We start from the raw sequence: 25564 nt of genomic DNA, 5'->3' as shown, positions 1-25564 counted from the left end.
TCCTTCCTTCCTTCCTTCCTTCCTTCCTTCCTTCCTTCCTTCCTTCCAGCTTGAGCCAGGTTTAGCTGGGTGTCAGAAACTGACAAATCAGACTCCCTGAGGGTGGGGCCCAGGAATCTGCATTTGGCCACAACCTCAGGGAATCCTGACACACACTGATGCTGAGAACCAAGTGGAATGACTTCCAGATGAGACTTCGGGGCCGGGCCACACTCAGGGGGCGCAGGACCTTAAACTTGTGCGGTCACCTCCATCTTGGTCTCCTTGCCTCTGCCCTCACTGCAGCAGCTGAATGGGTATTTTAAAACATAAATCAGATCACATCCACTCTGTTTAAGACCTCACAGCCAATGTCTGCTGCACCTGGAATGAAATCCAATGCCATTCGGGGCTCAGCAAGGCCCTGCGTGCCCAGCCCCGTCACCTGCCGATCTCCCCCGCCCCGCCCGTCTCCCCGTGGCTTTGCTCACTTGGCTCCAGCCCTGGCCTCCTCACTGCTCCTCCAAATCCAGACACCTTCTCACTTAAGAGCCTTTGTGCTCGGGTTTCCTCTTCCAGGCCCCTGCCTCTTTGAGCCTCATGGTCCCTGATGGCATCCTCGCTATATGAAATCACCTGGCCTCCTCTGTCTTGTTTTGCTTGTTTATTGCCTGTCTGCACAGACCAGAATGTAACCTCCATGGGGGGAGAGGTGTGCCTGTCTGGGTCCCAACTGCCACCAGCGCCTAGTGCGGCCTGTGGCATGAGGAAAACGAAGAGGGGACATCTGTTGGGTGAATGGATGGTTGACTGAGGCTTGGGGGCAGCATAGAGACCCTGCGTGTCCTAATAACCACAGGATGTGTGTTTCGGGCAATGGATGAATTAATATTTGGGTGAATATAAGCATGGATGGGTGGATAAGCAGGTGAAAAAATACACTGGTGGCTGGATGGACAGAGAGTAAACAGATGGGTGGATACATGGATGGATAAATTGCGGAAGAACAGAAGGAGAGAGCCAGGTAGGATAAGGGGGCTGCTAGAATGCAGTTGTGGATGGATCAATAAAAATATGGACAGCAAATGGGTGGATGGACGATGAAATAGGTGCATAAATATTGGTGGATAAATGAGTGTCGGATAATGGTGGGTGAATAAGTGGATGGGTGAATGAATGGCTCGATGTATAAAAAGACGGATACGTGAGGGCAGGGTGGGGGATGGGTATTGAGGAGGGCACCTTTTGGGATGAGCACTGGGTGTTGTATGGAAACGAATTTGACAGTAAATTTCATATATTAAAAAATAAAAAAATAAAAAAATAAAAAAAAAGACGGATACATGAAAATAGATGTGCAAGGCAAAGAGGGAACCCCAGTATAAACTGGGGACTTCAGTTAATAATCACGTATCCACGTTGGTTCAATTGTAACAAATGCGCCACAGGAAGACAACGGGTAAATCGTAGAGGAAACTGGGAGGAAAGGGGGTTATCTGGGAACTCGATGTACTTTCCAGTCAGTTTTTCTGTAAACCTAATATTCTCTAAAACATGAGCTCTAATAATTTTTTAAAATAGATGTAATGGATAACAGATGTATGGATGGGCAAACGGAGGGATAATCAAATGGGTGTATGAATGGGATGGACAGATGGATGGATGGATGGATGGATGGACGGACGGATGGATGGATGGATGGACGGATGGATGGATGGATAGACAGATGGATGACGGATGGGTGGGTGGTGGATGGGTAATTGGATGGATGTACTTATACTGAATGAAACCAAAGCAGATAGATAGACAAACCAATATGCGGCTAGATACAAATAAACAGATGAGATGGATAATCAATGGCTGGATAGATAAATAGGTGGATAAACATACAAGTGGATAGTCAATTAGGTAACTGAGGCTCAGACAGGCCAGTGAGCAACCGTGACCAGCGTGCATCCCCCCATCTTCCCTGCAGTCCCACGGGCAGCCACACCTTCCACGTATTCCATGACCATGCAGAGGTGGCGCCGGGTCTCAAAGGAGCAGAACATGCCGACCACAAAGGGGTTCTCGGCGAAGGTGAGTATATCCCGCTCCACAAAGGCCTGCTGGATCTGGTTGCGCAAGATCAGGTTCTGTTTGTTTATCTTCTTCATCGCGAAGCGCTGCCTCGTCTCTCGGTGCCGCACCAGGTAGACAGCGCTGCAGGGGGAGAGAGCGAGGACCGGCCATCACCTCCGAGACACCCGGCCTCCGCCACCCTCCCCCCGCCAGAGCCCCGGGTGGCTCACCCGTAGGCACCATTGCTTATGAGCTTGATGGTCTCGAAGTCATTCTCTCCGGGTGGTTTCTTAGCCTTGGTGGTGGCGCTGCGGCCCTGCAGGGGAAAAAGGGAGCCCACCACCACCATCATCATCATAAGACTAGAACTCTTATCCCATTTTACACATGAGGAATCTGCGGCACAGGGAGGGGGTGGATGGATCCTTCGTCAAGTGCCACAGTGAAGGAGTAACAAAGTCAGGCCTGGAACCTGATACTGACTCTGAAGCTATATTCCTAACTTTTTCCACTAGGAAAGAAGCCTACGAAATAATCACTTTCCTATACAAAAAGCTACCAGAAATCAATAACAAAAAGCCCACCAATGGAAGAGAAAATACAGACAAGATATGTGAACTACAATTAGAGCTCTTAACCATATGAAAAGATGCTGAACCTCACATGCAGTGGCCGAAGAGCAAATCAAAACTACCCCAAGATACAGTTTTTCACCTGGCAGACTGGCCAAAAGGATCCAAAAAGCTGACACACTCTGGGTGAAGCTGTGTTGGAACAGGTACTTTTATACCTTCCTATCGGGTGTGTAAAATGGTACAGCCTCCATGCAAGGTACTCTGGCATATAAAAAGAAGTGCGCGTTCCCTTTGATCCAGTAATTTCATTTTCGAGTTATTGCTACAGATATGCATGTGAAAAATTACATATGCATCACCTCGCTCATTGCAAGATTGGAAGCAACCCATATGTTCATCTTTAGGAAACTGGTTAAACACATGAGAGGCATCTGCGTAAAGGAATACTGTGCCACTGTTAAACAGCAAGGAATCGCTCAGTACACTGATCCAGTATTTTATTAAGTGGGGGAAAAAAGCAAGGAGCAAAATGTGCTGTAAGTTTTTTGGCAAAATGGAGCTATCTAATCGTATTTAGGGGGTGCTCAGTAGCACATATACTAATATTTGGGGGGGATATAGGTCAATGGGGGGACAAGAGTGGGTGTAAGATATTTCTCTGTACACGTTTTGTGAAAATTATGCTTATTTTTCTTTGGGACAAAGAGATTTATCCCATAAGTATTTCACAAAAATGTGTGATATGAAAATGTTAAATTTGTATGCTCCTAAGAACGTAGTCTAAAAACATCTGACCCAAAACTTGACAGAATTACAGGAAGAAATTGCTCAAAACAAGGATTTCACACATATTTCTCAGAAACGATTAGATTAACCAGGCAAAAAAAAAAAAAAAAAAAAGAAGAAGAAAAGAATAGGGACGTGGAAGATTTGAATCACTCAATTGACAAGTTTGATTGAATAAAATAGGTAGAATCCTACAAACAACAATTAAAGATAAATACCTTTTTAGAGTTTTAGAGTTTTGAGTGATGTCATTCCATTACCTATTCAAAAAATTAAACAAATGGCACGCATAGTGAGATTCTGTTCAATATATAGATAAAGGAAAGATGTGCGTGTGTGATGTGTGTGAATTCATAGACACAACTTGAAACAAAGGTTACGAATTCAAATGCCTTAAGGGGCCAGGCAGGTGGGGGGGGGCGGTGGGGGGCACCATGCATGACTGGGGGGCCAAGTGCCCCATATCCTAGGGGCAAGCGCCCCCACTTAGTGCCAGCTGGCTCCACCACGGTGTTATCAGAACTTCCAATTTTTCAAAAGAAGGCCCAAACCCAGATTGTGAGTCAAGATCTTCTCATCTCTAGATTTTGCTGCAATTTGAAAAAACAAAAACAAACAAACAAACAAACAAAGCACTGCAGAGTTCAGAGAAAGCACATGTGCGGCCACCAGAGCTGGCAGTCTCACAGAAGGAACATCTGTCAAAGCGTGGCTGGCTTAGAGGTGGGACCACGGCAGTTTTCACTGTGTTAAGTGGCTAATGCAGAGACGTCCAACCGACCCAAAACCCCACGCGGGGTTCCTCACGATCCACATGACCAGCAATTCTGCTCCTGGCTGTGCACCCAAAAGGACCGAAACGGTTATACACACATGTCCGTGGCAGCACTTTCACTTTCAGGCAGCAGCCAAAAGACGGGAACAACCCCAACGTCCATCAAGAGACAAAGGATAAACAAATGCAGAAGACCCATCCAATGGAATACGATTCAGCCATAAAAAGGAACCAAGCGCTGATTCATGTCACCACATGGATAAACCTTGAAAACATTACCCCCGGCACAAAAGGCCACAGAGTAAAAGTAAACCTATATGGAATATCCAGAAATATATATGAAATACACATTGAGGCCAACTATGAAATTTACACGAAATATCCAGAATGGGCAAATCTGTAGTGTCCCAATTCAGAGGTTGCCAGGAGGGTGGGGGGGAGGGGTGGGCAGGGAGAGTGGGAAGTAACTGCTAGAAGTGAGGGTTAGGGTTATACCTTATTGTGAATATACTAAAACCCACTGAATTGTTCATTTTAAAATGAATGCTTAAGGGGCGCCTGGGTGGCTCAGTCGGTTAAGCATCCGACTTCAGCTCGGGTCATGATCTTGCGATCCGTGAGTTCAAGCCCCGCGTCGGGCTCTGGGCTGATGGCTTGGAGCCTGGAGCCTGCTTCTGATTCTGTGTCTCCCATTCTCTCTGCCCCTCCCCCGTTCATGCTCTGTCTCTGTCTCAAAAATAAATAAACATTAAAAAAAATAAAATAAATAAATAAATAAAATAAAATGAATGCTTAAAATGGTACGTTGTAAGTACCATGGGTACATGGTTGGATTATGTATATTTTACCATGAAAAGAGAAAAGGCCCACGGAGGAATGGCGATGGTTAACCCAGTTCACAGATGGGGAAACTGAGGCTCGGACCAGGGACCAAGAGATCCACCCAGCCTGAGGACACAGGGCCAGGAGGTGAGCCCTGGCCTGTCCTGCCGAAACCAGAGTGCTGACCGCTGGCCCTCTTGGCCTTACCTCAGAGAGGTCGTCCTGCTCCGGTGTATTGGAACCACCGCTGTCCTGTTCCTCCAGGTGTACCACGTCTAGGAAGGGGCTGAGTGTGAGCGGAGGCTGGGGTCCGGGTGGGTTCACCCCAGCCCCCTGCACCCACCAGCCAGCACCTGGAAAGGGGTCACGGGTGAGGCCCAGCTGGCGGATGATGTAGCGGGGGATGTCAGTCTTGACAAGGTGGCCTTCCTTGGCGTGGCCCTCCGCCGCCTCCAGCAAATGGTAGAACTCCTCGGGGTTGAATTCCTGGGGCAGGGCAGCAGCAGGCTCAGGGTGGGCTCCAACCCTCCCCCAACCCCTACCCACCCCCCCCCCACGCCCAGTCCCCTCACCAGGCACTCCAGCAGCCTCGCGGGGCGCGAGATGATGATGAGGAGCTTCTTGACCAGCTGGGTGACGAAGGCAACCTCCATGCTCTCTGAGCGTTCATAGGCCTGGGGCGGCGGGCACAGTGGGGGTAGCTTTCACGGGTGCCCCGGCTTCGGCCAGGCCCCTCTCCCCACCCCACTGGGTACACACTGTTGCTGTTGTCCCATTTTACAGGTGAGAAAACTGAGGCTCGGGCCACACGGTAAAAAGAATGACAATGATGGTAGGCAATGTTGTCCTAAAACCTTCTCTCATTCATCTTCAAAACAGCCTATGCTCCAGGCCAAGTTAGAATCCCTCCACCCCGGGCATGCTTTCCCCTCCGGTCCCCGTGTGGCTACCTGATCCGCGTCTAAAGTCGCACCCCACCTCCTGGCTGTGCCCTCAATCCTCATTAATGACCGTACTCTGCTTTTCCTGTTTTCTATCCCATGAATCCCCTTCTACCAGGCCACATGTCAATTTCTCTATTGTGTCTATCAAGGCCAAGACTAGGGTGAGGCAATGAGGCACCTCACCCTGAAGCCAAAAATCTCAGTCTTCAAGGTAACTAAGATTTTAATGCAGTATGTGAGAAAAGCATGCAAAAAAAAAAAAAATCCATGATAAGCAAAATAACAAAATTTAAGGGAGGATAGGATCTGTTAGGGTTGTCCTGAGCCACACTGGAGCTTGAAGCAAAAGGGAGGAAGTGTGTGGAAATCTGTACATGTTTTCTCAGTGATTAACAGCTTTAATAAAAATATTGTTGGGGCGCCTGGGTGGCTCAGACGGTTAAGCGTCCGACTTCGGCTCAGGTCATGATCTCACGGTCCGTGGGCTCGAGCCCCGCGTCGGTCTCTGTGCTGACAGCTCAGAACCTGGAGCCTGTTTCGGATTCTGTGTCTCCCTCTCTCTCTGACCCTCCCCCATTCATGCTCTGTCTCTCTCTGTCTCAAAAATAAATACAACGTTAAAAAAAAATTAAAAAAATATTGTTGATGATTAAAACCAGAAAAGTAAAATTCTAACAAATTCTGGTTTGATTATAAATAAAATACTCAAAATAATGTTAAGTTTTAATATACCCACTTTTCAATTTTTCCAATAATTACTTTAATATCCTGAGGGGGGGGGAGATTAAATACTTGTCTTATCCCAGTCCCAGCCCTGATGCTTTTTATCTTCTGACTCTCCTTATTAGAATGTCAGCTTCCTGAGGGCAGGGACTTTTGTTTGTTTTATTTCCAGGGAATTCTCCAGCTTCTAGGCCAGTGGGAGGCCTGGAACAGGTGCTTAATAAATATTTGTGGAATTAATGAATGAGCAAATTCCCTTTTTATAGCAGAAGGACTGAGGCACAGAGAGGTTAAGTGACTTGGCAAAGGCTCCACAGTAAGTGATGAGCTGGATGTGAATCTGGGCCGTTTGATCTGTGCTCTCAATTCCTACGAATCTAGTGGCAGAATCCAGACTCAAACCAGATCTGATGATGAATCCCATAAGTCAACATACTGCCCTTTAGGTCGGAGTGGGCGCCTAGAGCCCAAAGCCCCGTATTCTGGTCTTTGTGCCCTTATCCAACGTCATTCCCTGAAGACAGTACAGTCACTTGGCTTCTGTGCTCCTAGAATTTCCCAGATTGCCTTCTCACCTCAGGGCCTTTGCATGTGCTGTTCACCCTGCTCGGCACACATTCCCCCCAGCACTTCTCATAACTGTCACTTCCTCATTATTCTTGTCCCAACTTCAATGTCACCTCCTCTGGGGAGGCCTTCTGGACCTAACAAGGGAGTCCTTGACACTCCATCTGATTGCCCTGTTCCATTTGCTTCATAGCCCTAAGCACCAGGTGAAATCACCAAATACCTTGATCTGTTTCCATGTTTCCTATCCACCTTCCACATTAGAATATCAGCCCCAAGAGGGCAGGGATATTTCTCTAGTTTGTTCACTGTTGGGTTCCCACTGCCCCAGCACACAGTAGTTGCTTAATAAATGCTACCCACTGTCATTGAGTTAAGTGGGGGGTATCATCTTGTTTACTTTCATTCATTCATCCATGGAACCAAAATTTATTAATCACCTACTGTGTGCAGGACACCGTGCCAGGCATCAGGGCCGCAGCAATGAACAGACAACCTCATCATCCACCCGTGGGACTGACATTTGAGCAAGTGAGACAAGAAAGAAGATAAAGAGAAATACACAGGAGGACGGAAGGGGCTAAGTGCTAAGGAGAAAACTAAAGAGACAAGAGACGGTGGGTCGTGGGTTTGACATTTTAAATAAGGGGGTCTAGACGCCACCTGAGATGCTGATATTTGAGTAAAGACCTGAAGGAGGTGAGGGAGGTTAAGTCCCTGCCTCCCCCATCACTCCGGACGAGCACCACGTCCTTCCACTGGGGACCACGTCTTTCTCTCCCACCCCTGAAGTCCCACGGCGGCGCCCGGCACGTGGTAGGCGCCCTCTGAACGGAAGTGGGGTGAAAGAAGGCGTCGGGCCTGACCGAGCCAGCGCCCCCCGAAACACACACACTCACATCCTGCAGCAGCTTCTCCAGGTTCTCCTGCAACTCGTAGAAGTACACGGTGGTGATGAGGCCGTCGCGGGACTTGGTCAGGCAGTCCCGGGCCAGCTCGATGATCTGGTGGTGGATGAAGCTGAGCACGCCGTCGGCCAGCGGCAGCACGCTGTCAGGTTCGTAGGCACGGGCGAAGTCGCGCAGCTTCTCCTCCATCTGCGCGGTGGCCTGCGAGGGGGACAGAGGGCCGGGGTGCCGGCGCGGGGCTGCGCCCGGAGGCTGTGGCCGCCGGGAGCCTGCGCTGCGCTGCGCGCGCCGGCCACCAGGGGGCGCGCGGAGCTAAGGCGAGCGAGGGCTCCCGCCGCCCGGGCCTCCCCGCGGCCGCCCCCCGCCCCGCCTCACCTTCGGGAACCTCTCCTTGTAGACATGGTTCATCATCACGATCTCGTTGTCGTAGGAAGAGGGGGAGCGCCCGGGGCTGCGGGGAGAAAAGCGCATCCTGTGCAGCCCCCAGCCTCCGGAAGCAGCCAGGTGTTAGATCCCACCCCCGCTCCCCCGTAAAACTTCACCCGTCGTGCTTTCACCCGTTTAATCGCGCGGGCAGGGGTCTCACAGGACACGACCATCAACTTGGGGTGGAGGGAGGTTATCTACCCACCTGAGGCTCCGCGAGCGGGGCCGCACTGCAGGAGAGCGGCGGCCACCATCTTCGTCTGTGATGCTCTCGGTGCTGCCGAAGTGTTTGGAAAGGAAGTGGAGCTCATCCACGGTGGGCTGGTAGGGCAGCTGGTGCAGGCGCTCCTGGGAGGAGCAGGAAGACTGGGGGGAGGAGCGGGGCCGGGGTCAGAGCCACCGCAGTCCCCCCACAGCTCGCGACCCTGGGCTGGGACTCCTGGGGGCTGATGGGCCCCTGGGCAGGGTCGGGATCAGGACCTGGTTTATGATCCTTGGATCCCAGGGTCCAGGTTGGGACTCCTGGAGATAGACAGGGGGGACAGGGACAGACACGGATGCGAACTGTGACACACACAGATGTGGCCAGTGGGAGCCTGTTAAAGCCTGAATCAAGTCATATCCCTCCTCTGTTCAGAACCCGCCGTGGCTCCCACCTTACTCAGTATGGACCCTGAAGTCCTCCTCAAGACCCACAACGTCCTGCAAGATCTGGTCCTGTCTCCCTGCCATCACCTCCGCCCACTCTCCCCATCAGTTACTTGGTCCAGCTGCACAGGCCTCCCGGATGGTCCTTGAACCAGCCAGGCACACTCCTGCCTCAGGGCCTTTGCATTGAGGGGCCTATGCTCCCTCTGTCAGGAGCATATCACTACAGATCACTCCTCCTTTACATCTTTGCTTAAATGTCACCCCTGTGGGTGACATTCACCCCTCTGAACACACATCCCTCACCCCCTATCCCTGCCTTATCTTGTTTCTTCTTGCTGTATTTATCTCCTGACTTACTATATCTTTATTATTAATTTTTATTGCTGCCTGCTCCTTGAGGGCAGAGACTTGGCTCTCCTTGGTCCCGAGTCAGGGTCTAGCACGCAGTCGGGCAAACACAGACCCGCAGATATCAGTGGAGAAACAAAGATCTCCACTTGATTCTGCAGGCAGAAGGGTCTTTTGAAACGTTTACATCACTCACTCCCCATCCCACCAGTATCTATTAAAATAATTTTTTTCAATGCACATAACGTATGATCTACAGAACCACAATGTCAAATAGCTCAGGCTGAAATTTTAGTAAAATTTAATATAAAGCAAAAAAAAAAAAAAAAAAGCCTTTGTATGGCTTCCCATCACATTTAGAATAAGATCCACCGCCCTGCCCTGGCTAAGAAGCCCCAGCATGACCAGGGTCACTGCCTACCTCACCCTCGTTCCTCCACATGCTGTTCCCTGGCCCTCTTCGTGAAACACCCCTCCTTTCCTTCCTCCACCTGCCAAACTCCTACGGATCCTTTGTCTTGGCTTCAATTCCACCTCTTCCAGGAAGCCTTCCTGGACCCTCCCCCCCAGCTGAGTCAGGTGCTCCCTCCTGTTATCACCTTACCTGGTGCCACTCCCAAAACAGCTCCAACACCCTGTATTGTAAATATCTTCTTACCGGTCTGTCTCCCCTCATGAGGGCTGCATGAATCCTTGGATCCTGGCCCACCTTATAGAGCCCACCCACCATATGACAGCCAGTCGCATGATAAATGTCTGCTGAACATCATACCAATGGATGGATGAGCGGACCAGAGACACAGGCAGAAAAGGGGGCAGGTGGAGAGAGACTTTGGGTATTGCGGTGGTTGAGCAAATGCACTCTGGGGGAAGAGTGTGCTGGCCCCGGCCAGCTGAGACCCTTGGCAAGTGGTTCGACCCGTGAGCCTTAATACCATTATCTGTAAAATAAGTCGGCGATAGGCAGGACCCCCAAGAAGATATGTTGAGGGTGGAGAACAGGGCTTTCAAGGGGACCTGTAACTTGCCAATAGATGGACGGGTGATACCTTGGAAAACTAGAGAAACCCAAAACCCTCATTAAGGCCAGCGCAACTGCTGGCCTGGGTGAGGGCTCCCGCCCACTCGCCCACCTGCCGACTCACCGAGACGGTGGAACTGGGTGTGTTGGTGCCATAGCCGGACGAAGGAAGTGAAGCCAGAGACCAACGGCGTCCGTCCGCCCTGGAACCCAGCCAAGACGCTCAGAGGCTGCTAGGCCCCACTGGTTCCCCCCCTCCCCGTCCTCAGGGTGTGAGGGAAGCTACTGGCCACCACTAGGGTAGGGGCTGGGGGTATATCTGTGCTCTACGATTCCGAAAGGCCCCTCAGAGCCACAGAGGTAAGGAGGAAGTCTTCCAGCCGGGCACCAGGGACCTGGAGCAAAGATCAGGAATCCCCAAAGCTGCCCCCATGATAAAGTGCTCAGACTGAGGCCACTTGAGCCTTCTCGGAGAAGAAGGGCCCCTCTTTTTCAAATACACACGCTGCCACATCCTCCCACACCTGCTCACTCACACACAGATACGGTCACTCCCACAGCCACACCCACTAGTGTTAGTGTGACTCGTGTGGTTGAGATCACACACTGACAATCATACACCTTCACGCGTGACTCCTCAACACGGACACACACACAACCCCTGACCCGTACACGGGCCCAAATCGCACGCTTCCCTACACGAACACACCATCACGCATGCAAACACACACGTACACACACACACACACACGAACACGTACACGTAGAGATGGAGTACTCACACTCTGAAACAAAGACGCACACTCCCTCACACACGTTCTACTCTGCCACGTTCACACAGACACATTCGAGAACGCTCACGCACTCAGTCACACATTCAAACTCCCACGCAGCCACACATTCATTCACACTCCCACCAGATTGCACACTCACATGGAAACGTACTTGGAAGGGCATGCTCTCTCACGCATTCACACACATTTACAAATGCACAGGGATACCTTCACACACGCTCACACTTGCACGCTGATGCACGCCCCCGTGGGCATATGTGTGGGCAGGGCCGCCTCACACGACCACAGTCTCACAAGCCTACAATCACACATCCACATCAGCACAAAGATTGCATATCACAGGGACACACACTCCCAGGCATTAGCCTCCCTCCGGGGGGCGGGGCCCTCCTAGCCCACCCACCATGCAAGAGACCAGATCAGGTTCCAATCTTAGAGCCCTTTTCTGGCTCCCTAATGCCTTCAGCCGAATTCCGCAGCCAAGGGGATCTCTCCGCAGCCACCCCAGGGAGGCATCCTCTGTCCCCACAGTCCTGCGTGACTTCCACACGAAAGCTTTCACCAGTCTTTGCAGTGATCTGCGCTCTCTGGCCCGCCACCCCAACTCCACCCCGAGGACAAAGACTGTCATTCACCCCTTATGCTCAGCTCCCAGCTCGCACCACGTGTTCAGACAACGTTTTTAGAATGAATCAAGTTCAAAGAAAAAGAATCCCGCCCAAACATCCTGGTGACTCCCAGAAGTTTCTCCAAAACGCATCGGAGGAATCTCTCTGCCTCCCCCAATTTCGCCAAAGGCCCCAAGAAAATTCATTCGCGACATTCTAGAAACCCTCAAAGATCCCCGTAGGGAAACCTATGATTGCTCCTCTCGGGCCCTGGAGAAATAGCTCTAGGTGCCCTTTCTCACGTTGGAGACCAAAGTCCCTCAATGGGCATCTTGCAGTCTGCGCTTGCGCACTTCATCTCCGTTCCCTGTCCTGTTGCTATGGAAACGCCCGGCCTGGAGCTAGAGGCTGGGGAGACTGAGACCCTGGGCTCAGAGCGCACGCGCTTTCGCTCCGCGGCAAAGGAAGTCCCACTCCCCCTTTGATTCCGAATAGGCGGTTGGCCCCGCCTTCTCATAGGCCCCGCCCCTAAGGCCTGGCGCTTATTCCCGCTGGGACGCTGGGGCACTCTGCGGGTCCCTCAGGCCCCGTCTCAGGTGCAATTAGGAGGGGAACAGATGGAGGCCCAGACGGTGGTTGGGGAGGGTCCGGCCAGGGTTCTAGGGCCCTGGGGAGAGGGACTCACCTTCGGGAGGAGGCAAACGAGAAGTGGGCGGGGGTGTTGGGGGAGAAGTTGCGGGGGCTGTCCAGGGGACTGCTACCTGTAGCGGAAAGAGGGGGATCTTAAAGCTTGGTATGGGAGGCAATCCCACCAGGCCGCTCAATCCCCAAAGCGGGTTGCCAACAGCAGCCCTTCCCCTGTTTAGTCTCGTCCCACCCCCGTATGAGTGGACCACGCCCCCTTAGCTGTAGCCCCGCCTCTCTAGACTGTTTTGGTTATGGAGTCAGCCCAGCCCCCCATCAGGCCGATTCTGTCTACATCTGAGATGGCCCCGCCCTTCAGGTATGGTACCTCCCCTCAACCCCAGCCTCTTCACAGTCTTGCTCCGCCTGTGCCTCCACCCACAAAGGCCCCTTCAGCCGATTGATCACTGCCACACAAGATGGCCCCGCCCTTTGCCCAATCTGGGTCCTCCTCTGTTCAGTCTCCGCCCAATCCTGCGGCACGGACACGCCCCTGCCCCGTAGCCACGCCTCCTCTAGGCTGGTCCGCACCCACCACCTGTCTCACCCAGGTGTCCAGGCAGTGGGGAGTGGGGTCGCGGCAGCGTGGGCGAAGTGCTGGTCAGGATGAGGCTTTTCCGGTTACTGGTGCGGCAGCTGCGGGGAAGGCGAGGCAAGGGGACCGGGCCGGGCCGCAGCCCAGTGAGTCTGTGAACCCAACCAGCCAGCCACCTTCCCATCTCAGATCCCCGCCTGTCTCCCATCTGTGTGTGCTTGGAGGTGGCCCCAGAGGATTGCTCAGAGGAGGAGGTGATGGAGGCCTAGGCAGGGCTGCGTATGGGAAGGGATGTGCGTGTGGCACGTGTGTGCAAAATTACCTGCGTGGATCATGTGTGACCATGGGAGGCACGGCGTCAGTCATGGAATGATAGGAGCGTATATTGTCTTTGGGGCTGTGCGTGACATCCTCTGTGTGTTTCCACGTGTGGCGCCCAGTGTGTGAGTTCAGCACTGGGTTGGGTTTACCTTATGTGATAGGACCTGTACCTTTTGTATCTGTGTGAAACAGTGTGCCATGCCACTTGCCCATGACTAGATGTGCCATTGTGTGTTAGAGCGCGTGCGTGCATGATTTTTGCTACATGTGTCTATGTCTTTGTGAGGCATTCTAAGTCTGTGTGATACCCTGCCCTTGTGTATGTGTGTGACATTCCCCGTGTGTGTCCACGGGAGGCATCTACTGTGTGTGAGTTTCATACCCTGTGAGCCTGCCACCATGTGTGACATTCCCTAGGTGAGTCTTCTCTATGATGCAGTATGATACTGTGTATCTCTCCGTCTCGGTGAGATTCCCTGTGTCATTTATTCTGGCATCTGTGTGACACCGCATGTGATAAGCTTAGGTGATATCATGTGCTGTGACATTCTTGGGTACATAGATGTCATTGCCATACATGTGTCTGTGTGCGTCCTGGATGCCATAATCGTGTGTGTGTATCGTCATGCATGTGACATCGTCCTAGATGTACACAACACTGTACCTGTTGGGCTGTTCATCTGTGTGTGACGCTGGGGGTGCTCCCCTGAGTCTGGATGGGCATGACTCTGACCCACGGCCACTGTATGCGTGATGGCTCCAGGGTGTATCTGGGCCACTAGGGCTGTAATGTGTGCATGTGTGTGACATCATGTCCTACGTGACGCTCTGTGTCACTATTTTCCGGCTGAGGCTGTGTTCTTGGTGGGGGGTAGTTTGTGCTATGATAAAGCCCCCCCCCCCTTTCCTTCTGCCCCTCAGGATCCCAGATTGTGAAGAGGGAGCCCCCAGCCCCTCCATTCCCCTCACCCCCTGCCACAGTGACTGAGCACATTAGCGAAGCCAAGAACACGCGGCATGGGGGCGGGGGGAGGCCAGGCTGCGGCTATTGTTCCGAGGGTGCCAAGTCCCCCACCCTCCCCTTCTTCCCCTACCCCCACTGGGTTGCCGGAGCCCGCAGCGCCAGCAGACAAAGGCGCCGCAACACCCCCCCCCCAACAACCGGCGCAGCCTCCTCCCCCCTGCAGCGGTCCTCGCCGGCGCACAGTGCCCCCAGTCTCGGCCCACACTGTCCCCCAATTCAGCCCCATCCCCTGCAGAAGGCGCCGCACGGGCACCTCTGGCGCAGCTGGATGGGGTGCAGCATCCCGGGCCCCGCCCTGCGGCAGCGGCCAGAGGGGCGGCTTTAGTGGGGAGGGCCGGGTCAGGGTCTGAGGGATGGGGTTCTACCTCTTGGTGCGACGGAACATACTGCCGCCAGGGAAGGAGGGCATCGAGAAATTGGAAAGCGCTGTCCAGAGGGAGTCAGACATGACCCGGCGGCGGCGACATGGTGGCAGGTGCGGCAGTGGCGGCGGCGGCGCGGGGAGCGAGCGCGCGGGGCGGAGGCTGGAGCCGCAGCGGGCAGGGGAGGGCGGGGGAAGGGAGGGCCGTGCCGCTGCCGCCCGCCAGGAGGGGGCGCTGCTGCTCACCAGCGCTCCAGGCCCCGCCCGCGCGCGCGCGCCTGGCGCCCCCACCCGGACTCGAAAAGGGGCGGCCGGCCCTGCGCATCTCTCCCCAAGGCTCACCTGCTGCTTTTCCGGGGCAGAGGCAAATCCTTCTAGAAGGCAAGGGGGCAAAAGGATAGAGGTCAGAGTGGACCAGCAGCTGCTGTCTGCAAGCCCTGTCACCCCCGGGAGCGGCAAAAGTTGGGTGGGACAAGCTACTCATCAGCATCCTCACCCACACCTACGTTATGCACGGAGGGCGGGGCTCTTCGGGGGAGAGGGTACCAGAGTGATTTCTCTCCCGACCCCAGACACCAGCAGAGCCCAATATAGGACTCCTGAGTTGGCACCTCCATGTGTGTGTGTGCAAATCAAACGGGAGCCTATGTGGAAAATATTTCTTGAGCACCTGCTGTATGCCAGGCCCTGTGCTAGGCACTGGGGACACAGCAGCAAATGAGGAAAAACCTCCTGCCCTTTTGGGACTAGCATATAAAGAAGGGAAGCAGACAATAAACAAATTAACACAGACGTAAACACGATAATTTTAAACAGTAATAAGTGTCATGAATAATATTAAGGTGATATGATGCAAAATGGCTAGGAGGAGGACACAATAGTCAGAGAGGGCTGCTCTGGGGAAGTGACTTTTAAGATAGTTATTGAAAAAATAAGAGCCAGCCATGGAAGAATCTATGGAGAGAGCATTCCAGGTAGAAGGAACTGCCAAGGCCCAGAGACAGGAATGAACTTGGTATGTTCAAGCATGAAAGTTGAATGAATGAATGACTCCACACCCCAAGGGTTCTACCCCACTCCCAGACAGATTCAGTGTTGGGGGTGGGATAGTTAGGGTCGCTCAAAACTGAAATTTGCAATGGGAACCAGACAATGGCCAAGTGGTCTTTTTTGATAATGGTAATGATAACAATTGCTAACTATTAACTTTATGTGTCCAGACCAGAAGAAGGTTGTGTTCTGTTTGTCAAGCACTCGGGAAGCCACTATAGGGATTAAAAGTTATGGAAGTCTGTGCCCTCTTCCCAGGAAACCATTGGGCAGAAGGAGTGCCACCTTCCAGCCAGTTCAGTGTCCACAGGCTAAAGTGAATAAAGGAGGCTGGGTAGGGCTGCAGATGGAAGATTCTGGTGAGAGTTTCAAAAGCCTTTTGGTATGGACTCTAACCAGGGGAAAATGAGTTATGTTCTAGATCCTTTCTAGGATCTCTGAAAGCAGAAAGCCCTGGGTTCAAAGCTCAGATTTGCCTCTTATAACCTTGGTAAATGACCTTCCAACACTCCAATGACCTTATAACCTTGGCAAATGACCTTCCAAAGAAGGTCCAGCAGACCTGCCAACAGATGACTCTGTGAGATGATTCAGGTGCCTGGCACCTTAGCATGAGGCCTAGCACATAGTAAGCACTCAATAAATATTAGGTCATAGGAGCAGGAGTTATTATGAATGGACATGCTGCTTGACAGAGGATGGGCCAAAGGTACCTCCCACTCCCATGGACAGAGGACAGACATATGGTTGGGGTCAAAGAGAACACTGTCCAGATCTCCAGCCATGCTCCCCTGAGCCACGGGTGACCAGAAATCCATTCCAGGTTTTCCCTCTGTTTTTGCAGGATCAGTTTGAATGAGGAGCAGCTGGGACCAGCCGGCTGGGTGGGACGACCGCAATGGCCCAAGCGAAATCTAGACCTGGATTTTTCGGCCACGGAGGCCAGGATTCCAGATCCGGGTACACTCGGCCTTCGAGGGTGAGCCCCTGGGGACCTTGAAACACCTCCCAAGTAGTCCTCGAACCTAGCCCCATTTGCTAGCGCTCCTAAATATTCTAGAATAGAAGTAAAGGGCAAACTGGAGAGGTAGGGGATTTGGATCCTTGCGTCAGAGTAAACAGACGCCACCTCCATCACTAGCTGCAGAGACGCTCTGCCAAGCAGATTCTGCTTCTCCCAGTGGTTGATGGACGGCGCTGGGGATGGGCTTTCGAACTCAGGATGCTGTTCGTATATACGATCCCAGCTGCACACAATTGGAGGCCCTCGGGAGCTCCGCAGTTGTGGGACAGCTCCTAGGGGGTTGCATCAGTGGGTGGGGGTGTATCCAAGGCAGCGAAGTGGTTAATCCCGCCAGAAAGGAAGAGGTAGGGACAGGACTCCGGCGGGATAGCACAGACTAGGGATTGCCTCAGGAAGGAACGGTGGGTGAGTGGGAGGATCCCAGGCTGGGGGCGGGGTCTTGAGCGTTGGTAGGCCCGCGTGGCGATGAGCCAATGGGAGTCGGCGCTGGCCCGGAGGGCGGGAACACACCGTCTTGTAGGCTCCGCCCCTTACCACCCTTTTCCTGGGGACCCGACGGCGCGGACCCAGTCTGGCTGCTTCAGCACCTGCTCTGGCTTTGCCGCCCCTTCCTCCCTTTTCCCACAACCCCTTTTCCCACCCCAGCACTAAAACGGGTGGGAATCCAGGGAAGTTCTCAAGAGCCCAAGGCTCTTAGATGGAGCCATTTGGGCTCTGTTCGAAAGCAAATTAGCTTTCCAACCCAGTTCTGTCTCCAGCATCCTCCAGACACCTGGGAAGTCCCTCCTATCATCTAACTCCGATTTTTCCTGCTGCAGTGATGGATCAGCTTATCTTGGTCTCCAACCTCAGGGATGGTAGGTTAGAGGAGTCCAGAAGTAGACCCTGGATGAGGGTTTGAATCCTCCCCTTTTTTGTCCAAGCTCCAGGCTAGGAAGTAGCCTGAGTCTGGAGCCACCTAGGCTTTATCTAAACTCCTCCAGATTATGTAGCGTGGGTCTGGGCTCCAAGGAGGATCAGAAGGACCAGACCCCAGGCAGGCCTTGAGATGAAGCTTTGATCAGTTTCCTCGCTGGGGTCAGTTTAGGGACAACATCGAACCCTCGTATTAACCCTTAGAAACGCAGTAAGAAGATAGTAGAAAAGAACTCTTCTCAGCTTCAGAATCCCCACCCATCTTGAAGGTGGGAGTTCCTGACGCCTGGATTTCCCCACACTCCACAATCCTCAGTGTCCCACTCTGTGCAGTGGACTCACTCCTGCGCCTGCGCAGCCTGGAGACCAGTATCTTCTAAGGCTGCAAGGAGCTAAAAATCGCTCCCGCCCACCCACAAGCTGGGCTGGACTTGAGGATCTCGCGGGGGGGGGGGGGGGGGGGGGGGGGGGGGGGAGGAAGAGTGAGGAGGAAGGCTGTCTAGGGTGTCTGTCCAATTAGGGCAGTAGGAAGAATCCTGGTGGCTGGGCAGATGCATGGAGGTCGCAGGGGTTCCCCATGCCTCAGAAAGGGGTTCCTGGGGTGCTGAGGGGCGAGGCTGCAGTATAAACATGTTTACTGCCTCTGCGGCGCCGGTTGCCCCGAGGGGAGCGAGCCCTGGGGCACTAACTTTGCTTTGCGCCCCCTCACCCCCAGATTGGCGTTGAGCCAGGGCGATGACTTCGGTCCCAGCCCCCTCCCCCTCTGGCGGGCCAGGTGCCCCTCAGGCTATCCTCCAGGGGGAGCGCTAGGCTGCACCCCCTCCGTCAGCTCCCTGGAGCCCCGGGCGGCGCCTGAGGGGCGGGGTCGCCAGCGCGGCGGGACGCGCGGCTACCGAGTTCCCCTCTGGTAGCTTCCCGAGGCCGTGGGAGGGGGCGCCCTGGCCGGCCCAGGCGCAAGTTCTCCCGCCCCCTGCCGGGCCCCGCCTCGGGGCTCCGACCCCTTCACCGCCACCCGGGACCGGGGCTGCCGCGTACCTGCAGCCTCCGGCGGCGAATCAGGCCCGAATCGTCCATGGCGGCGGCGGCTTCGGCCCCGGGGAGGGAGGAGGGAGGTGGCGGTAGCGGCGGCGGCGGGAGGAGGGAAGAGGGAGGGAGTGAGAAGCCGCGGGGACCGCGGCGGCGGCGGCGGCGGCGGCGGGTGGAGGGGGGGGGTGGCGGGGGCGGAGCAAAGTGGGGCGGACCCGGCGCCGTCACTGCGTCTGGGCGCCCGAGCCCGGCCTCGGCCAAGGCTGCCCGCGCTAGGGGGGGACGGGGGGGGGGGGGGGGGGGGGGGGAGGGGGTAAGCTAGGGAGAAGCTTCCATATGCCCCCAAGGGAGCCAAGCTACGAAGAGACACCTATGAGAAGAGACACTCCAGGAGAGAAACATGCCCATGGAGAGACTTTCAACCCAAGAAACACCCAAGGGAGACAGACATTCTCACTAAGATATATTCCTTATGCGGAACCCTCCCCCCTCCTCGCAGCGACCCCCTCAGGGAGACACATTCCCATGGATTGATAGTCTCCACGGGGACGCCCTCTCCAATCAGGAACTCTCCCCTCACCCTGAAAATCATTCCTAAGACAGATGGTCTCTGAGAGGTGACACTGCCTCTCAGAAGCCCCCTGCTGCCCCCAAGAAGAGACATTTCCGCAGAGAAAAATCCCCACGGGTGAACGCGGGGAGCCTAGTGAAGACACCCCCAACGAAAGACCTCCTAAAAGCCATATTCTTTGTGGGAAATTGCCCCCACCCACGAGACCTCCACATCCCGAGAAGGTACATTCTTACAGAGTGACATTTACATTGAGGACACCCATCCTCGCGGGAGATGCTCCCAAAGAAAAACATTTTGCATGCCTATAAGCCCCCCTTCCCAACCAGAGTCTCTTCAGGGAGTCCTGCAGCCCCTCTAACGACCCCCTCCCTCACCGTCAGGATTAAGTAGCCAGGCCAGGCTGCGCTATATTTATAGGGGCGATTAGCTGGTAGTTGGGGAGGGGGGCAGCTGAAGCGATTTTCACACACACACACACACACACACACACACACACACACACACCCGCAGTATTCCTACAGCTGAGACCAAGCCGACTATGCTTCCCAGAGTTGGTGCGGAAAGCGTCGGTGACCTCCGCACTCCAAGTCTAGGCTTTGGGGGGGGGGGGGGGGGGGGGGGAAAGGGGCTTCCCAAGGGTCCTGGCCCATAATTGGCCAGGAAGGCCCTGGAGGGCGCGGTCACTGAAGGAAGCGACCCCTGCCGGCCAATGAGGGGGAAGGCAAGGCAAGGTCTAGGTCCAGGTGTTCCCCAGACGCTTGTTTCCTCATCTCTGTGCCTTTGCCCGAGTTATTTCAACGTTTTTCTGTTTGTCGGCATGTTTGTTTGTCATGTCGCTGAGTCTGTTTCTCAAAACTTCTCTGTCAAAGGCCCAGACTCCGCTTTTGTCACCCCTTCTAAAGCTGGCTTCGTGGGAGCTCTCCGTGGTGCTGATCTCATGCGCTCCTGTCCACGGTGCTGAATTCCGAGGGCAGCGTTGGGGGCTGAGGTCAGGGGAGAGAAAGGATTGGCGAAAGGCATAGCCCAAAGCCTGGACATATCTGACACACGAGCACCCTGGCCTACCCAAAAATGGACAAGAGGAAGGTGAGATCCACTATATCTTGATTTCTGAAGCCTATAGGACATTAGTGGGTGCCCATTAGGGGCCAGGAGACAGCACCTCCTAAATGGCTCATTTACTCAACACGTACTGAGCACGCACTATGTGCACAGTAGTGTTTTGAGATCTGAGCGTCCCATAGTGAAAGAGACAGACAAAAACTCTGCATTAGCCTGATAAGACAGGGAGATTTGTGGTAGTGGTCATTGCTCACAAAAATACATGTGCACACTACAAGCACAGGCACACACACCCGCTACACGTATATACACGAACACGAACATACCAACACATGCTCAGGAAACAGACTCACATACCCATAGTTACACACTCTGCAAATATGTACTTGTACTTGTCAAAATACACACAGATACAAACATATTATCCGCAAACACAGACTCACACACAAATACATACACATTGCAAATATCCACTTAGCAAACACAGACACACTGAATCCTTTACCAACACACTAACACAGAATGCAAACACAAAATCAGCAAATACAGACACACACAAACACATATACACATCAACTCACACTCTGCAAAGACACACGTATGCAAACACAGTAGTGTTAGAAAACACAGATATACACACACGCAGCGAATACAGACATACAGACAACATGTACAAACACTCAACAAACACAAGCACACACACATCATACCAAAACCAATCTCAGCTCAGCTACACACAAACTCTCCTCCAGCACACAGACACAGTATCCTTCCGACACAACACATGAACACACACACATACTCACATACCCACTGCAGGACTGCTCCTCTCACCGACTCTCCAACTATAATGTCAGCTCTGTGAGGCTGAGATATTCATTTCTTGGTCACTACTTCATCCCCAGAACCTGGCACACAACAGCTGCTCAACAAACATTTGTTGAATGGATGGGTGAATTGAGGGAATGTTTGTAAGAAACTTGCATTCACAGAAACTGCAGAGAAACACACACATACATTTCAGATGCAGACACATACTCTCTCCACACATATAAACACCCTTTTGTGTTCACTAATGGTCAACATTCATGGCCAAAACCCTTTATCCACTGACTTATCCACAACATTGTCACAGGACAGCCATCCTAATCCTGCTTCCCCATCCTTCACATTTATTATATCTGACTCAATTGGACACACTTGGCTTGAGATACATACAGGCCTCCTTAGCCAAATTTTGCACACACACACACACACACACACACACACACAAAACCACTCAACCAAGAGTCACACATACCATAACCTCACCCAACAAACACACATGCTTTACACACACACAGCCATACAAACACACTCTCATCCAACACATATACACACAGATTGAGTTTAAGCCACAATCTCAACATAATGCTCAGTGCAAGGATATATACACAGCAGTCCCAGGGCCACCGGCCTTTGGTCAGCTGGGGCAGGGGGTGGGGCCATGGGAAACTCCTCCTCTGCGTCAGACCACACCCCCTCTGGCTGTCACTCTTTCTTGCACTTGACCCTGAGGTGTCTCAGCAGCGCCCTAGACCTCAGTTCACTTAACAGGTGAGGGGTAGCCCAAGAGGGCAGGGGAGGGGAGGGAATTGTCTTGTCCCTACAGACCCTCAGCTTCCCCTACCCTGGGGCTTTTGGATTCCAGCAGCAAAACTCGAGTCCTGCCACAGCCAAGCTTGGCTCCAAAGGGCCAGCCATAGTGGAAGCCCCTAAGCCGATTGTGGGCCGAGAGAAGGTGACCATGAAAGGGGCCAGCAGGGATCAAGAGGGAGGGAGGAGACTGGGCAAAAGAACAGGAGGAACCGCTGGACAGAGGAGGGAGATTGAAAGAGCTGGGGTGTCCCTTTAGTTCTGAAGACAGCGGGAGTCACCTGAGGGTTGACAGGGTGGGAGATCCTGCTGGGTGTGAGGGGGAGGGGAACTGTGGTCAAACCAGAGGGTGGGACGCATTGGGCCTAAAGGGATGGAGGGGACATGAATCTGGTGGGGGAGAAGGGGCTCCTGGGTCAGAGGCATGACTTGGTGGCCCCCTGGGATTTGGAGGTCCTTGGTCATTGCCTCCTCATCAACTGCTCATTCTCTGTTCTGCCTTGCACTGTCTCCTGAGTAGGCATCAGGAGAGTGCCACCCTGAGCTTCCAGAAAGGGACAACCAAACCTTACCCTATACCCCAGCTTACTCTTATCTCAGGTGGACATGGCCTGCAGGGGCCACACTCGACCCAGGGGCCTGCCCTGGGCCCTAAGACTGACCCTGGTGTGGATCCTGCTGGGGTTCTGTGGAGGGAGCCGCCCACTCCCAGCTCTGTCCCGGAGACACCATAGGCTGGCGACCGATTTCGGCACAGTCCAGCTGCACCTTGCGGGTGAGCACTCCAGACCCTCCCTAACTTCCAACACCCAGGAAATCCCACATCACCACAGCAATACCAGACTTTCCTTCTGAGAGGGGCTTAGGAAGAAGCACGGGCTGGGGGAGGTGGGCAGTTGGGGCTAGTGCCGAAGAATAGTAGTTAAAGTGCACTGATTCTGGAATCAGACCTGCCTGGGTTCAAATCCCAGCTCTCCCACCTCATAATTGTGTGACTCTGAGCAAGTCACTTAATCTCTCTGGGCTTCATGTAGACCATGAAAAAGGGAGAGAAATAATAGACCTACGTCATAGTGTTGTGAAGGTGTGTGTGTAAGCATATGAAAACGTGTACCACTATCAGGGACATAATGAACGATAAGCTGATTATGATAAGCCATCATTTTTATTATTACTAGAAATTGCATTTGGATCCCAAGAGAAGTGTCTTTATTTAAGTTTTATGTTTGAGGGGCCCTGACATAACCGGGGTCTCCCCTGTTCAAGGGGCCCCCAGGCCTTAGTTCCCCAATCCTACATGAGGATCTAAGACCCCACCTCACAGGAGTACCCTTCTCCATGGTCCTGTTGTCCCTCAGAGATGGACACGCCAGAGGCATCGGACCCTGGGGCGGTCCCAGAACGCTGTGGGGAGCCGAGCCCTGGGTGAGTACAGTACCCGCCAGCGTTTCGTTGTGTGTTTTGCTTCAGTTGGCCCTGCCACATCCTGACCCAAACGAGCCTGTCTTTCCCGATGTTCAGGTGCGAATCCTTCCTGGGACATCTCCAAGCTGCCCTCCAGAGTCGCTTCCGCCTGCTGTTATTGGGGATACGCCAGGCGCAGCCGCTCTGTTCTGAGCTCTGCGATGTCTGGTAGGGGAGGTGGGGCATGAGGGGCGTGTCCTATGGTTTGGGCGGGACCAAAGGAGGGATCTGCAGCTTGTGTTTGAAGGGGTGTGGCCTGCCTCCAATAAGGCCAAGGTCTAAAAACGAGTTTAGAGGCCAGGTAAAAAGGGACGGGGCCTGTAGAGGACCCGGCTTTTAAGATTGGCAGGACGGAGGCGTGGCCTTCCACGGACCTGGGGTTTTTTAAGGGGCGGGACCTCTTGCTAGAAAAGAGAGCTGAAAACATTGGGGAACGTAAGAGGCTGGCCTGAAATAGATGGTATGAAGTCTGCAGGGATGAGGTCAATTGTGACAGAGCCCCGGGTATGTGTGGAGAATATAGGGTAGGGTGAAATCTGGAGGACAGCGTCTGTTGGGGCGTGGTCCTAAGAGGCGGGGCCTGGGTCTGGGGGCGGGACATACACTGAGTGAAGCCTTGGAAGGCAGGATCCCAACAGAACGCGACTGCCCACCTTCTCTCCACACACCATCCGTAGGTTTGCCACCTGCGTAAGTGATATTACCTGCGGCCCAACTTGGCTTCCATTCCCAGAAAAGCGGGGCTGTGAGCCTGGCTGCGCTACCTATGAGCAGGTGAGCTTGAGACAGAGAGTGCGGGTAAGAGACTGGGACCTCCCCTTACTAGGTCCTGTCTTAACCCGCCTAGGGCCCGGAGTCCGGACTGGCACTCCCAAGGCTCCTGTTCCCACTCTTCCCCCTTCCGCAGCACAATCTCCATAGTGGGATACGTCCGTATGCTCCCTAGGTCCCATTGAGTCTAGATTTGGCCTCCCCAAGGGACCGTCTCTGCTCTAGGCCCATCCACAGTTCCCCCTGGAAGACTCAGAAGCCCGAATTACCTTCTCTAAAGCCCCAATCTTAATTTGACCCTCCCCCACCCCAGCCCTGGGGCCCAGGAAGGATAACTCGCCCTCCCCTGTACTCCTCTCCTGCCATGGCCCTGCTCCCACACTCCCGGGAGGACCCAAAGCGGGTAACTGCCCGCACCTAGGCCGCGCCTCTGCCCTGGCCCCTACTTGCAAAGAAACTCGGGGACTCTAGGTTTCCAAGGCCACGCCCCTGAATTGCCTGGACTCCGCCCACTCGGGCCCTAACCCCACCCCTTTTCCCAGACCTTTGCCGATGGGGCAGACCTTTGCCGCTCAGTCCTGGGCTACGTGCTGCCGGTAGCAGCTCCTGGCGCGGATCACTGCCTCAACATTTCCATCTCGGTACTGCCGGGTCGCAGACACGAACGGAGGGCCCGGGAAATCAGTTTCCCGCGGTCCCGCCGCTCCCGCACCTGGATCCTGGATGCTGCGGGCAGCGGGAGTGGTAGTGGAAGCGGCAGCGGCCCCTAGGGGGCGCCGGGCCTTGGATGGAAGATGCGTCCCTTCCCCCCACCCGGCCCAAGACACCTAGAGCGCCACCCCTCTCCCTCTCCGCTTTCTAGTTTCCAGAGTCCTGTCCCTCCTTCTGGAGTCCCAGAGACTAGCCCTTCTCCAGGTTATTAGAGAAATAGCCCAACTCTAGCTCATTTTCCCCTCTTCCCCCACTGAATAAAGTCGCCAGCTCGAAAGCACTGTGATGTGGCTGCTTCTTGGGGAAACAGGCGGGAAGGACAGCTGCCAGAAATGTCACTTCAGAGGCCTCAGGTCCGAGAATTAATAAGTGATTCACACTAACATGTAAATGACAGCCTATATTGTGAGCAATTTCAT

General features: G+C 53.7%; 2 protein-coding genes and 2 long non-coding RNA genes across 6 annotated transcripts in view; 2 read left to right on the top strand and 2 right to left on the bottom strand.

Moving 5' to 3' along the window:
- Nucleotides 1-15026, bottom strand: part of MAST1 (microtubule associated serine/threonine kinase 1) — a 23237-nt gene extending 8211 nt beyond the window's left edge. Inside the window, exons 1-12 of the mRNA XM_049639934.1 lie at nt 14918-15026; nt 13220-13308; nt 12674-12749; nt 10711-10789; nt 8772-8932; nt 8516-8591; nt 8132-8341; nt 5571-5672; nt 5352-5484; nt 5206-5273; nt 2271-2356; nt 1973-2181 (exon numbers count right to left, since the gene is read on the bottom strand). Of these exons, the coding sequence (XP_049495891.1) occupies nt 1973-2181; nt 2271-2356; nt 5206-5273; nt 5352-5484; nt 5571-5672; nt 8132-8341; nt 8516-8591; nt 8772-8932; nt 10711-10789; nt 12674-12749; nt 13220-13308; nt 14918-15000 (1372 nt within the window). The 5' untranslated portion in view covers nt 15001-15026. The remainder of the gene's footprint in view (nt 1-1972; nt 2182-2270; nt 2357-5205; nt 5274-5351; nt 5485-5570; nt 5673-8131; nt 8342-8515; nt 8592-8771; nt 8933-10710; nt 10790-12673; nt 12750-13219; nt 13309-14917) is intronic.
- LOC125929046 (uncharacterized) lies at nt 1987-2910 on the top strand. Its single transcript, XR_007459792.1, has 2 exons — nt 1987-2058; nt 2556-2910. It is a non-coding gene; the product is annotated as an uncharacterized LOC125929046 (long non-coding RNA).
- Nucleotides 12730-25425, top strand: RTBDN (retbindin). Of its 3 annotated transcripts, XM_049639930.1 has the most exons (9): nt 12730-12991; nt 16808-16942; nt 17746-17844; nt 20372-20588; nt 22800-22974; nt 23558-23624; nt 23721-23831; nt 24341-24437; nt 24977-25425. In XM_049639930.1, the coding sequence occupies exons 4-9, from the start codon at nt 20574-20576 to the stop codon at nt 25202-25204; spliced, it is 693 nt and encodes a 230-aa protein (XP_049495887.1). In that variant the 5' UTR covers nt 12730-12991; nt 16808-16942; nt 17746-17844; nt 20372-20573; the 3' UTR covers nt 25205-25425. The 3 variants fall into 3 exon arrangements, with proteins under 3 accessions (XP_049495887.1, XP_049495888.1, XP_049495889.1); XM_049639931.1 differs by lacking the exon at nt 17746-17844; XM_049639932.1 differs by lacking the exons at nt 12730-12991; nt 16808-16942; nt 17746-17844 and having other exon boundaries at nt 20169-20588.
- LOC125929045 (uncharacterized) lies at nt 23739-25085 on the bottom strand. The gene is made up of 3 exons (XR_007459791.1): nt 24998-25085; nt 24267-24349; nt 23739-23828 (listed from the first exon to the last, which is right to left on the bottom strand). It is a non-coding gene; the product is annotated as an uncharacterized LOC125929045 (long non-coding RNA).
- Nucleotides 25426-25564: the final 139 nt, after the last annotated feature.

Source organism: Panthera uncia, chromosome A2 (assembly GCF_023721935.1).
Source record: "Panthera uncia isolate 11264 chromosome A2, Puncia_PCG_1.0, whole genome shotgun sequence".
In the NCBI taxonomy this organism is placed as follows: Eukaryota; Metazoa; Chordata; class Mammalia; order Carnivora; family Felidae; genus Panthera; species Panthera uncia.
The sequence above is the reverse complement of the archived record's forward strand: the minus strand, read 5'-3'. Positions and strand labels throughout refer to the sequence as shown.